Source organism: Notolepis coatsorum (genome assembly GCF_963971535.1).
Source record: "Notolepis coatsorum genome assembly, chromosome: 3".
NCBI lineage: Eukaryota > Metazoa > Chordata > Actinopteri > Aulopiformes > Paralepididae > Notolepis > Notolepis coatsorum.
The window spans coordinates 63,021,661-63,035,249 of record NC_140167.1 but is presented as its reverse complement, the minus strand read 5'-3'; the positions used below and the strand labels follow the sequence as shown (position 1 = coordinate 63,035,249).

The following is a 13,589-nucleotide window of genomic DNA, read 5'->3' as shown; positions in this document are numbered from 1 at the left end:
CTGCCGGAAGCATCTCTCATTGATCTGTCTGTGTTCAGTAGGAGTGTAGCCCACTCCCTTCCTTTAGATATAAACAGATTGATTTCAAAGAGCAGATTGTTTTTCTTTTTAAGGTATAATCAAAGATATACAGTACCTGTGTGTGTGTGTGTTTGTTTGCGTGTGTGTGTGCGCGTGTTTGTTTGCGTGTGTGTGTGCATGTGTGTGCATGAGAGCATGAAGAAAGAAGGGGTATAAATGTATTTTTTCCATCCTCATTTGTCCCAGGTGAGAGTTGACTGTTTGAATGTGTCCCAGGTGAGAGTTGAATGTTTTGAGGCTTTTCCAGAGAACGTTTTGGAATTGAAGTTTTCTTTTGTTTTTTTTCTCGTTTTGTTTTTAGAAGCCTAAAATATCAATACATTGTTTTTTTTTAAGTTTTTTTTTGCACATTTGAAATAGCTTGTGGCGCCTGCTTGTCAATGGCAGCCTGAGCTGCATCAAACATATTAGCTGCTAGAGAGAGAGAGAGAGAGAGAGAAGGAACCGTTAGGGATGGTCTCAAGACACAAGCAAGGAACTGCACTTGTATATAATTTGAAAGGCTCTTCTTGTTTGAACCTGAGTGATTCTAAACAGGTTAAACTGAGTTGTGGAGTGAAGCGGTATAATCAGTAGCCCTGCCAGGTCTGCAGGGTAGGTAGACTCTCTGTAAATATCTAGAAGTTCTGTAGCTTGTGACTGCAACTTGTTCCTGTTCGTGGACGACTCAGCCCTGCTGGTCTCTGACAGGGACAAGTTGCAGGTTGAAAAAAAAACCTCAGCTCTGAACTCGGCAGAATCTGCACCTGGCTTGCTGACAACAAACTATCATTACACCCAGTGTGCGAACCATACCAGGATCTTCGGGGGGAGGGGCAAACAAAAAAAGAAGGCCAGAGTCTTGCGACTGCCTTCCTCGATGTTGATTAGTTGGTCGAAAAGAGTTACCTTGATGAGCGCGCTCCTCTCCAAAAGTTTAACTAGTTTCAACTTTATGCTCCAAACGCTGCCGCCGAGGCGCGGCGCTGGGAAAAGGAGCGCGCCTGTCGCATAGAAATTAATGACAGAAAGGAGCTGACAACTCATAAAACGTCCCCGGTCAACACAGGCCATAGGCTATAGGTATGAGTATTACAGAACCACACATAGTCCACACCACACAGGTGTCTAAATACACATGCTCAGATGAACCCCTCTGATCCAACACTAAAATTCACACACAACAGTCCTATTTACACATAAACACACGGATGAACCAATACCGAACAACAAGTCCACGACCAAACACATCGAGTCTAACATTATTATAGTAGGCAAAAAAATTCAACATTATCGCCACCCACCTGTCCTGATGGTCTGCCCAATTCTCAAAATCTGCATGTCACAGAAGTAGTCCCCGCAGCAAGCAGGCTGCTTCGCCTTCTTTGTAAAATCAAAATTGGTTAGAAGGCTTACTTCTTTGATATTCCGTTTAACTTTCGACATTATCCTGGATGCAGTGCAGTGCCGCCACGCTCCGAATGGTAAACGCAAGAATAGCATGCATGTTGCATGCATATTACGAGTAGGGTATATCTGCAGTGCCGCAACCCCATAGATTTATGCTATCGTCTATTACGGTGAATTAGTGCGCAAATCATTAATCATACATCAAAATAGCCTAATTTTATTATTATACACGATGATGACGATACAGAAAATTACAGAAAAATTAGAAATAATAAAAAAATAAAATACAAAAAAATAGTTCATGGCCACCCACATTTCACTGTATGCCCTGGTATGTATGTGACAAATAAACCTCTTGAATCTTGAAAAAAAAAAAAAAAAATAGAAATGCATGGCAAAAATAGCATTTATTGTCAGTATTTTAGAGACCCCCCAAAAATTCACAAATCATGTTTTCAGGGGAGCTGATGTCTGATCTAGGGGAGCCATGGCTCACCGAGCTCCCCCATGGTTCGCACCCTGATTACACCTGGGTAAAACAGAATCCATTCTCTTTGGATCAAATAGCAAACTCAGCAAGACCAACGGCTTCTCTGTTACAGTGGGTGACAATATTGTCACAAGGAAATATGAAATTACCTACCTGGGTTCCATCCTAGAGGCAAATCTTTCCTGTGACAAAGTGGCAACCAATGTAATCAAAAAAGTCAACCAACAAACAATATTCTTGTACCGGTCGGATCTCCTCTCTGGTAAACAAGAATACCTTGAAGACTCTAACAGGAGCACTCATTCAAGGGTACTACTTGCACCTCATGGTACCAAAGCACCTCAAAGGCCCTAAAAACAAGGCTACAAACATCACAAAACAAACTGGTCAGACTACTGCTTGGCCTTACTCCTAAAACCCACCTCACCCCTGCCCATTTTGACAATCTAGGATGGCTTAGAGTAGACGACAGAGTACAGCAACTTGCAATGGGCCTGGGCCCTCATTTATCAAGTTTTCTTAGAAAATGTTCTATTTCCATACGTAAGCACAGAATTTAGAATGTGTGCACGCACAAAAAAAACGGGATTTATCACACGTGCGTACACAGGTCCTACGCACACCTGTCATGATAAATATCACCTTGCTCCTACGCTGAGGCTCGTGCACACTTTCATGTATTTGCATACCAGAACCGCCCCGATTAACCATATACGGTAATGGAACACCCCCATGAAATGTGGAAAAGTGGACTGACCCGAGGGAAGGGTGTTATGGAGAAATACGAGACAGGTTGACAGACATGTACACGTACGGTGATGTCGGATATGATATCTATTAACCATTGCTGCCTGGGCAGCGCAAACACTAATAAAGACGGTGCTGGAATATGACTGCCTTTTCCCGTTTTGTTCGATTAATACCCAGGGATTAAAGTTCTCCTCAATTTTATTCCAAATCGCGACGGATTTCCCGTATTTTTTCTACCTGCTGCATATGATTTCTAGATGTCAGTATTGGGTAGCCTATATAAACAATAATACGAGAGCATATACAAGAACAATGAATCTCACTGCCATGTATGATGTAACCTATACGCCATGTATAGCCTGCCTATGTGATCAATAAAAACGCGAACTTGAATCCCTTGCCCCTTTTGTGACTGTGATGCATGGAGTGAATCCACAGTCACTTGCTCCTCAATAGGAAACCAACCTAGATTTACCCTGAAGGACTGGTTCTAACCGAACCGTTCGTTATACAAGTATCACAGAGACATTTCAAAGGTACTCAGAGTTGCACGAGTGTGAGGTTTCTGTCCTTGCTCACCTACTCGCTCTGTTCCTTTAAACCACCTCGCTCTGTTTTCCATTTGTTTCTGTTGATCATTTCATTCCCCCATTCACACGCTTCTTCCCAGAGACGTCGTTGATTGGTTCTCTCCCGTCCACACGCTTTTCAATCACATCCCCCAGCTGTCACTGCTTGTCAATCAATCAATCCCGTATTATTTATACCCCGTTTCCCCACTCAAGTTTTGTTGGATCGTTTTGATATTTTCTGTTTGCATTCGCCGTTCCTGCTGCTGCTGTTGTTCCCTGTGCTTTACCTCCAGGATATCCAAGAAGCCTTCCTCTTGGACACCTTTTTCCCGTGGCGACGCGCTCGCTCCGCTGCTGTTCCAGCGCTCTTTACGCACAACGCCTGGGTGAGTTTTTAATGACTGTCTTTGATCAAATTCCTTTTTTCGTGTGTTTTTATAACACTGAAGATTACCACCTTTTTATCAGACAGTCACTCACCCAGCGGTTGCCTTTTTGATTGTTTCACTGGGATAATATTTTGACCTAACATCTCCCACTGTGTGTTTATCACACCGAAGATATTATCACATTGGATTGTATTTTGGACTTCGCTCTCAGTGTCTATTTTTGCACCGAAGATATTTTCACTTGGGATTGTGTTTTGGAACATTGCTCACTGTGTGTGTTTACACGAAGATTAGCTCACTTGGATAACTTTTGTTTTTGGGTACAAGTCACCTCTCCTGTTCTCCTGCTCGTTCAACCTGCACCCTGTGTTGACTCGCTCCCTCTCTCTCTCTCTCGGTCCCGCATCACCTCGGAGATTCTGCCGAGAGAGGTCTGCAGAGCGGCTCTGACGTCAGCATCTGCTACCCCCTACTACCACCTCGGGAGAAGCTGCAGAGCAGCAGAACAATTCATCCTTGCTTGAATCCCAGTCTTGTTTAGACTCTTCCTATTCTGTGCTGTTTAATTAGTCTCAATAAACAAGCCCCTGTTTTTGGCAACTCTGAATCCTACTCTCTTGTGTCGTTGCGTTTGGGGTCGGTGTCAAACCATAACATTACGATCCAACCAAAATGACGACCCCAGCCGACACAGAGAGGGTCAGAACCGCACTTGCTAATCAAGTCGAGTTGACCAGGGATCACAGTCTCCAACTAGAGAGGGCTGCGGCTGCGGTGCAGGATCTCAGGGAACAGGTCCTGCCTATTCAAGGGTCAATGGCCGCTCTGGCGGGACAACAATCCGGTATTCTCGCTCAGCTTCACTCGCTGAGCGACACCGTTAATGCTTTACTTCCTTCACATCCTTCAGGAGCATTCACCGCAGCCCCAGCAGATCCCGCACCTCGGGAACCCCGTCTCTCCGTCCCACGGCTGTTCGACGGCAATCCCGAGGAGTGTGCCACATTCATCATGCAATGTGAGTTGGTTTTCCGTCATCAACCAAGCCGTTTTACTGCTCGAGGGTCCCAAGTGGCTTATATGACGAACTTGCTTTCAGGCCATGCTGCCCAGTGGGTCACTTCCTCCTGGGCAATGGATGCAGATTTTGTTTTCTCCTATCCAGACTTCGTGGCGGAGCTCCGCAGAGTGTTCCACCATCCAGCCCGAGGTCTGGACCCTGGAGCCCGGTTGGGGACTTTCCGACAGGGGAGCGGCAGGGTGACGGACTATGTCCTGGAGTTTCGACTGGCGGCGGTGGAGAGTGGATGGAACGACCCTGCACTTCGCCTAACCTTCTTGAGGGGGCTCAGTGACGCAGTCCGGGACCAGCTCGCTACCCGGGAGTTGCCCGACTCCCTCGAGGACCTGTTTAGCCTCGTCATCCGCATCGACGGACGCCTCCTGGAGAGAAGGCGCGAGAGGACCCGACTGTTACCTCCTGAGGTACCCCGGATTCCCCGGACGCATGACGTCACTCCTGGACGCCCTGTCCTCAACACTACTGGTGGTAGCAGGCCTCCCCGTTCGGTTCGCGAGGAGGAACCCATGCAGCTGGGACGCTCTCATCTGAGCCAGGCGGAGCGTGAGGCAAGGCTCAGGTCCGGTCTCTGCCTCTACTGCGGAGGTGCGGGACACCGAATCGCCGACTGCCCCACCCGGCCAAAAGATCAGGCTCGCCGAGACCCCGGGAGATCCTGGTGAGCCGTTTTTCCCATTCCCAGCGCCGCGCACCACCTGACCATCTGATGAGCGTCACCCTGGCCTGGGGGGACCAACGTGTCACGGTGGAGGCCCTCATCGACTCTGGGGCTGACGAGAATTTCCTCGACTTCGAGTTCGCTACCCGAGCCAACATTCCACTTGAGGACCTGGTGAGGCCCTTGGAGATCTTCTCGTTGGACCAACACCGCCTGGCCGACATCTCTCAACGCACCGGCCCAGTCGTGCTGACCATCGCTGGGAACCACGTCGAGAGAATCCAGTTCCTCATCACCCAATCCCCCCTTGTCCCGGTGGTCCTGGGTAGGCCCTGGCTCGCGCTGCACGAGCCCCACATCGCCTGGTCCTCCGGTACCATCAAGGGCTGGAGCTCCTCCTGTCACGCCCTGTGTCTGCAGGCGGCGTCCTGTCCCCCGCCCCGGAGGCCCGCTGGTGAGTTGCCTCCGGACCTCTCGTCCATACCTCCCGAGTACCACGACCTCTTGGAGGTTTTCAGTAAATCCAGGGCTCAGGCCCTTCCACCTCACCGCCCCTATGACTGCGCCATCGACCTCCGCCAAGGGGCTCCCCTTCCCGGCAGCCGCCTCTACAGTCTGACCGTTCCGGAGAAGAAGGCGATGGATCTCTACATCTCTGAGTCATTGGAAGCAGGACTCATTCGGCCTTCCTCCTCCCCGGTGGCGGCCGGTTTCTTCTTTGTTGGTAAGAAGGATGGGGACCTGCGACCCTGCATCGACTATCGTCAGCTCAACGAGATCACCATCAAGAACAAGTACCCCCTACCTCTCATGAGCTCCACCTTCGAGCCACTGACCCAGGCCTCGTTCTTCACCAAGCTGGACCTCCGGAGTGCCTACCATCTTGTCCGTATCCGTGAGGGCGATGAATGGAAGACCGCCTTCAAGACCCCCAGGGGCCACTACGAGTACCTAGTGATGCCGTTCGGCCTCACCAACGCCCCGGCGGTATTCCAGGCACTCATGAACGACGTCCTTCGTGACATGCTGGAGGTGTTCGTGGTGGTGTACCTGGACGACATTCTCATCTTCTCCAGGACCCTCGAGGAACACATCCAGCATGTCCGCCGTGTGCTGGAGCGCCTCCTCCACAATCGGCTCTTCGTCAAGGCGGAGAAGTGCCGTTTCCACTCCGACTCCGTCGACTACCTGGGCTTCATTGTTGAGAAGGGCTTGACCCGAGCGGATCCTCGCAAGATCCAAGCTGTGGAGGATTGGCCTGAACCCACCACTCGGAAGGAGTTACAGAGTTTCCTCGGGTTCGCCAACTTCTACCGAAGGTTCATCCGGAACTACAGTCAAGTGGCGGAGCCACTTACCAAGCTGACCTCCCCCGCTCTGCCGTTCGACTGGTCCCCAGCGGCATGCGCTGCGTTCCGCTCCCTCAAGAAGAGGTTCACTTCCGCCCCTATCCTGCTCCACCCTGACCCCAAGAGACAGTTCATTGTGGAGGTGGACGCCTCGGATACTGGCCTGGGCGCTGTCCTATCCCAACGTTCTCTTTCGGACCAGAAGGTGCATCCTTGCGCCTTCTACTCGCGTCGCTTCCTCCCTGCCGAGAGGAACTACGACACCGGCAATCGGGAGCTGCTGGCGGTCGTGGCTGCGTTGGAGGAGTGGCGTCATTGGCTAGAGGGTGCCGAGGAGCCTTTTACCATCTGGACGGACCACAAGAACCTGACGTTCATCCGCGCTTCCAGGCGCCTCAACGGTCGGCAGGCGAGATGGGCCAGTTTCCTCAGTCGGTTCGACTTCTCGCTGACCTTCCGCCCCGGTTCCCGCAACACGAAGGCCGACTCCCTGTCCCGGTTACACTCCAAGGGGGCTCCACCCTCTGAGGATCCTACTCCCATCCTCCCGGAGGCCCGAGTGGTTGGAGCCATCACCTTGGGCATCGAGGGTGTGGTTAGGCGTGCCCTACACTTCCAGCGTGCTCCTAGCAACGTCCCTATGCATCGTCTCTTCGTCCCCGACTCTGCCCGGTCCCGGGTACTGCTTTGGGGCCATACCAGCCGGTTCGCCTGCCACCCTGGCGTCCATCGCACGTTCTCCTTCCTGGCTCGTCGTTTCTGGTGGCCCACCATGCGGAACGACGTCAAGGAGTTCGTATTGGCCTGCGCGGTCTGTGCCCGCAGCAAGGCCTCTCACCAGGCACCCTCCGGGCTCTTGCAGCCACTTCCCGTTCCGAGCCGTCCGTGGTCACATGTGGCACTGGACTTCGTCACAGGTCTGCCCTCCTCCCAGGGGAACACCTGCCTTCTGACCGTGGTGGATCGATTCAGCAAGGGGGTTCACCTCGTGGCCCTTTCCAAGCTTCCCTCGGCGGCCGAGACGGCGGACCTCCTGACTCACCACGTGTTCCGCCTTCATGGGTTTCCCCAGGACATCGTCTCTGACCGGGGGCCCCAGTTCACCTCCCAGGTATGGCGGGCCTTTTGCAAGGGATTGGGGGCAACGGTCAGTCTTTCCTCTGGTTATCATCCCCAGACTAACGGGCAGACGGAGAGGATGAACCAGAGCGTGGAGTCTGCTCTTCGGTGTGTGGCAGCCGAGAGACCGGCATCCTGGAGCCGTTTCCTTCCCTGGGTTGAATACTCCATCAATTCAATGGTCAGTTCCGTCACCGGCCTCTCACCCTTTGAGGTTTCCCTGGGCTACCAACCCCCTCTTTTCCCCGCACAGGAGGCGGAAGTGGCAGTTCCCTCCATGCAGGTCCACCTCGACCGCTGCCGACGAGTTTGGGAGATCACCAGGACCGCGCTGCTCCGGACATCTGAGCGCGCCTGTCGTGGTGCCGACCGGCGCCGGGTTCCTGCGCCGACTTACCGCCCTGGGCAGAGGGTGTGGCTCTCCGCAAAGGACCTGCCGCTACGGTCCTCGGCCAAGAAACTCAACCCCCGTTTCGTCGGACCTTTCGAGGTCCTGAAGGTACTCAGTCCGGCGGCCCTGCGCCTGAAACTTCCTGCGTCCATGCACATCCACCCCGTGTTCCATGTCTCCCGGGTTAAGCCCGTCTCCCTCAGTCCCCTTATGCCTCCAGCTCCTGATCCTCCGCCTCCCGTGTTGGTGGATGGTCACCCCCAGTGGCAGGTCCGCCGGTTGATGGGCGTTCGTCGGCGGGGCCGGGGGTTCCAATACCTGGTAGACTGGGAGGGTTACGGTCCTGAGGAGCGTAGCTGGGTCTCCCGGCAGCTCATCGTGGATCCCAGCTTGATCACTGACTTCCATCGTGCCCATCCTGACGAGCCGGGTCGGCCTGGTCGCCGGGTGGCTCCCGTGGAGGAGGGGGTACTGTGAGGTTTCTGTCCTTGCTCACCTACTCGCTCTGTTCCTTTAAACCACCTCGCTCTATTTTCCATTTGTTTCTGTTGATCATTTCATTCCCCCATTCACACGCTTCTTCCCAGAGACGTCGTTGATTGGTTCTCTCCCGTCCACACGCTTTTCAATCACATCCCCCAGCTGTCACTGCTTGTCAATCAATCAATCCCGTATTATTTATACCCCGTTTCCCCACTCAAGTTTTGTTGGATCGTTTTGATATTTTCTGTTTGCATTCGCCGTTCCTGCTGCTGCTGTTGTTCCCTGTGCTTTACCTCCAGGATATCCAAGAAGCCTTCCTCTTGGACACCTTTTTCCCGTGGCGACGCGCTCGCTCCGCTGCTGTTCCAGCGCTCTTTACGCACAACGCCTGGGTGAGTTTTTAATGACTGTCTTTGATCAAATTCCGTTTTCGTGTGTTTTTATAACACTGAAGATTACCACCTTTTTATCAGACAGTCACTCACCCAGCAGTTGCCTTTTTGATTGTTTCACTGGGATAATATTTTGACCTAACATCTCCCACTGTGTGTTTATCACACCGAAGATATTATCACATTGGATTGTATTTTGGACTTCGCTCTGTGTCTATTTTTGCACCGAAGATATTTTCACTTGGGATTGTGTTTTGGAACATTGCTCACTGTGTGTGTTTACACGAAGATTAGCTCACTTGGATAACTTTTGTTTTTGGGTACAAGTCACCTCTCCTGTTCTCCTGCTCGTTCAACCTGCACCCTGTGTTGACTCGCTCCCTCTCTCTCTCTCTCGGTCCCGCATCACCTCGGAGATTCTGCCGAGAGAGGTCTGCAGAGCGGCTCTGACGTCAGCATCTGCTACCCCCTACTACCACCTCGGGAGAAGCTGCAGAGCAGCAGAACAATTCAACCTTGCTTGAATCCCAGTCTTGTTTAGACTCTTCCTATTCTGTGCTGTTTAATTAGTCTCAATAAACAAGCCCCTGTTTTTGGCAACTCTGAATCCTACTCTCTTGTGTCGTTGCGTTTGGGGTCGGTGTCAAACCATAACAACGAGGGTTTCGGACAGAGATACGGGATGGTTTGAAAGCTCGGCATTACTAATAAACATTTAAATATTTTGTATAAACTGCTCAAAACGGCATTATTTTCTGCGTTGGCTGCCTGGTTGTGATCACAGCGCATGCGCATCATGCACCCAACGCCGGAAATAATGCAGTGTTGACCAGTTTATGAAAAATATTTAAAATGTTTATTAGCAACGCCGAGCTTTCAAACCATCCCGTATTTGTGTCTGAAACCCTTGTGCAACTGTGAGTACCTTTGAAACGTCTCTGTGATTCTTGTATAACGAACGGTTCGGCCAGAACCAGTCCTTCATGGTAAATCTAGGTTGGTTTCCCATTGAGGAGCAAGTGACAGTGGATTCACTCGGTGTAAAAAAAAGAGACTGTCTTTTACTGTTAGTGTCTCAGTGAAGTTTCAACGGAGCGAGGTAATCTATTCTAACCAACAAATTGAAGTAGAAAGCATTTCGTTGTGGCCAATCTTATTTGGAAACATGACACAAAATAATAGTATGTCGCTTTTTATTTGAAACAATATTTAATCGTGTTTGGAGGTTGGTGTTCTGCATCTGCCCCCGTGCCAAACAAGCAAGCCAACCTATTGTTCGCGCATGAGCCCGTTATAATTACACTACTGTCGCTATTTCACAATGAACTATAATGAATTACGGTTCATACAGAACACGCGCCAGTAATGCACGGAAGCTTATTTCCGCGTTGAAACTAATGCATGCAACTGATGAGAGCCATGCCGTCCGTATGCAGTCCCCATATTCTACCACAGGGCGTCACCTACGCATGCTCTGGGCTGTGCGTAGACATACGCACAAAGTCAAGTTCACGTTCAAATTGATAAATCCCACACTTTGCTTAGAAATTGTCGTACGCACGGGTTAAGCACATATCTGTGCGTACGCAACGTTGATGAATGAGGGCCCTGGTCTACAAGATACACTACACCATTAATCAGTTTAGTGGGGAAATGTCCTGTGATTCGTTGGACAATAACATTGACGAATACACAGAGGCAGTCACTGGCTTCATACAAAAATGCATTGAGGACATTGTGCAGAGGAAAACAATCCGTGTTATTTCCAAACCAGAAGCCATGGATTAACAGTTCCGTTTGTGTGGCTCTACCAGAGAGGGACACAGCACACACATCCAGGGACAGAGAGGAAGAGAGGAGAACAAGGTACAACCTACGCAGTGTGATCACAGCAGCTAAAAAGGACTATAAAAATAAGATTGAAAAACAATTAACACTTTGATCGCCGGGGTTAAATTCATAATTTACCATCCCTCGCCAGCCCTATTTAACATGGAGAAGTTCCCCTTCTTTGCAGGGCTATAACTTTTTAAATTGTATTGCTCAATTGACATTACTATGGCCCATTCAACGTCCTATATATATTGTTCAGGGTGTAGCAACGTTATACTTTTTCATTCACATATTCATACTAAAATAAGTATGTTTTTATCGTTTTCTGCAGCTTTCTCCAGAACTTGATTTATAGCCCTAAATGCATTATATTGATGATCAAATACAGTTTGGTAGGAATCTGTGCGAGATAAAAAATGGAACTGGACGTGGTTCTAGGAGTTACTACGTATGATCTGATGTTGACCGGATGGGCGGGGGGTCGTTTATAATTCCGTGGGCAACGTTATATCATTCATTTAGTGTGGGTGATATGATCATCAGAGCAGTTAGTATCGAAGACATTACAAAATAACGCTGAAACTCACCGTAGCTTCCTCTCGCCGTTGGGAGATGAGCGTGGAACAGAATTTTTTCTATTATGGGATGTCGAAATATCCGATCCATTTCCAGGTTGTATAATAGTATATACGTCCAAATCATGTTGTTTATCGAGTTATTGGTAACGGATCACTATCCGTTGTGATCAGCTCGAGTCCTGAGACTATTACCGAGTGATCGGACCGAATTGAAATGAGCACCAGCTTCCACTTCCTGTTTCTCCCCTGGGCGATCCGCCGATCGGCCACCAGATGGCACTCTTGAACCATTGTAGAGTTGAGATGGACTCAACAGTACATCTCATGTCTCCGGGGGAGAAATATGATTTCCATCACAGATTTTTGAAATATTGATATCAAAGACGCTGTCCAGCGTCTTCGGCAGAATGAGCATGGCGGGGAAAGACGTGTTTCAGCGTCAACGGCGATTAAAGTGTTAAGCAGCAATGACTCACAACGTGTATGGAAGGGACTACACACAATAACAGACTTGAAAGGAAGACCCAACAGCACAGCTAACATCGCTGCCTCTCTACCGGACGAGCTGCACAGCTTTTACGCACGGTTTTAGGTTGAAAACAACACCAACCTCCCGGTAAGAGCCCCCACCACCCCTACCCCCGCCAAAATGAGCAGTGCCCTGGTTATCAACGAGGCTGATGTGCGCACTGAGTTTAAAGGAAAACGCCAACATTTTGAGAAATTAGCTTATTTGCCATCTTCCCTCGAGTTAGACAAGAAGATACATACCTTTGTTGTCTCTGTGTGTGCAGTAGGCTTAGGGAACGCCCGCTCCGTTAACTTAGCTTAGCTTCATCACTGGAAGTGGGTCAGACTTGTACCCTCAAGTTCCCTACAGTTCCCTACAGTCACGAAAGGATCCGAACCGATTGAAGTTTATGGATACCATGACTTAAAAATCCTCTTACCTTGACGATTAAAAGCCTCCCCAATTTAGAAAACAGTATTCCCATGGCTGGTGTTGATATACTGCTACTGTAGCTAACGAAAAACAACAACCGGACACTCAAGCAGACAACTTCTGGTCGGGGGGGTTCCAAAATAAAAGAGCGACATCTATATAGCAGCGGAAATACGTTTATTTTGTACATTATCTAACGTTAACACGAACCTAAACTAACGTTACAACTAACCTAAAGTTAGGAAAGCAGCCGGGCCAGATAACATCCCAGGCCGAGTGATCAGAGCATGCACGGCGGAGCTGGCTGGGGTGTTCACGGACATATTCAACCTGTCCCTCTCCTTGAGTGTAGTCCCCTCCTGCTTCAAATTAGCCCACATTGTGCCAAAAAAGAGCAAGGTAACAAGCCTCAATGACAGGCGCCCAGTTGCTCTTACCCCCATTCTGAGCAAATGTTTGAGAAGCACATCAAGGCACTGCTCAATGACAATAACACTATGTAACAAACCATCAAATACACTCACAGCACACACACCCACACGCACACACTCACTTTAAATAAACAACTCACTGTAGCACCCACTTTAGACACTTTAACACACTTTAGCCTGGACAAACACCAATACGCCTACAGACAAGACAGATCCACAGATGACGCAATAGCCACAACATTACATGAGGCCACCACCCACCTGGTGAAGGCGGGGAACTATGTGAGGATGCTGTTTATGGACTAGAGCTCAGCGTTCAACACCATAGTCCCCGCCAGACTCGACACCAAGCTCAGGGAACTAGGAGTCAACCCCAGTCTGTGTGACTGGATCCTGGACTTCCTGTCGGATCGACGCCAGGTGGTGAGGATGGGCCCTCACCCCCCCCCCCCCCCCCCCCTGTGATGTACCTGAACACGTTCAATGAACGATCGTTCATGAAATATTTTGGGCGAACGTGAACTGAATGTACTGTATTTCCGCTAAATGAACGTAATTGAGAACACGTTCATTCTCAGCGCTGTATAACAGCGTTCAAAAGTGCGTTCATTCTCAGCACTGTATTATAACGGCGTTCAAAGGTGTGCCGGATTTCATATG

The 13,589-nt window shown here is 49.8% G+C and overlaps 1 protein-coding gene across 1 annotated transcript in view; it reads left to right on the top strand.

Moving 5' to 3' along the window:
- The window catches only part of nek7 (NIMA-related kinase 7), a gene marked incomplete at its 3' end in the record, with an annotated part of 220,900 nt that overhangs the window by 204,653 nt on the left and 2,658 nt on the right, over positions 1–13,589 (top strand). The window contains exon 9 of the mRNA XM_084311227.1: positions 13,236–13,352. Within this exon, the coding sequence (XP_084167353.1) occupies positions 13,236–13,352 (117 nt within the window). The remainder of the gene's footprint in view (positions 1–13,235; positions 13,353–13,589) is intronic.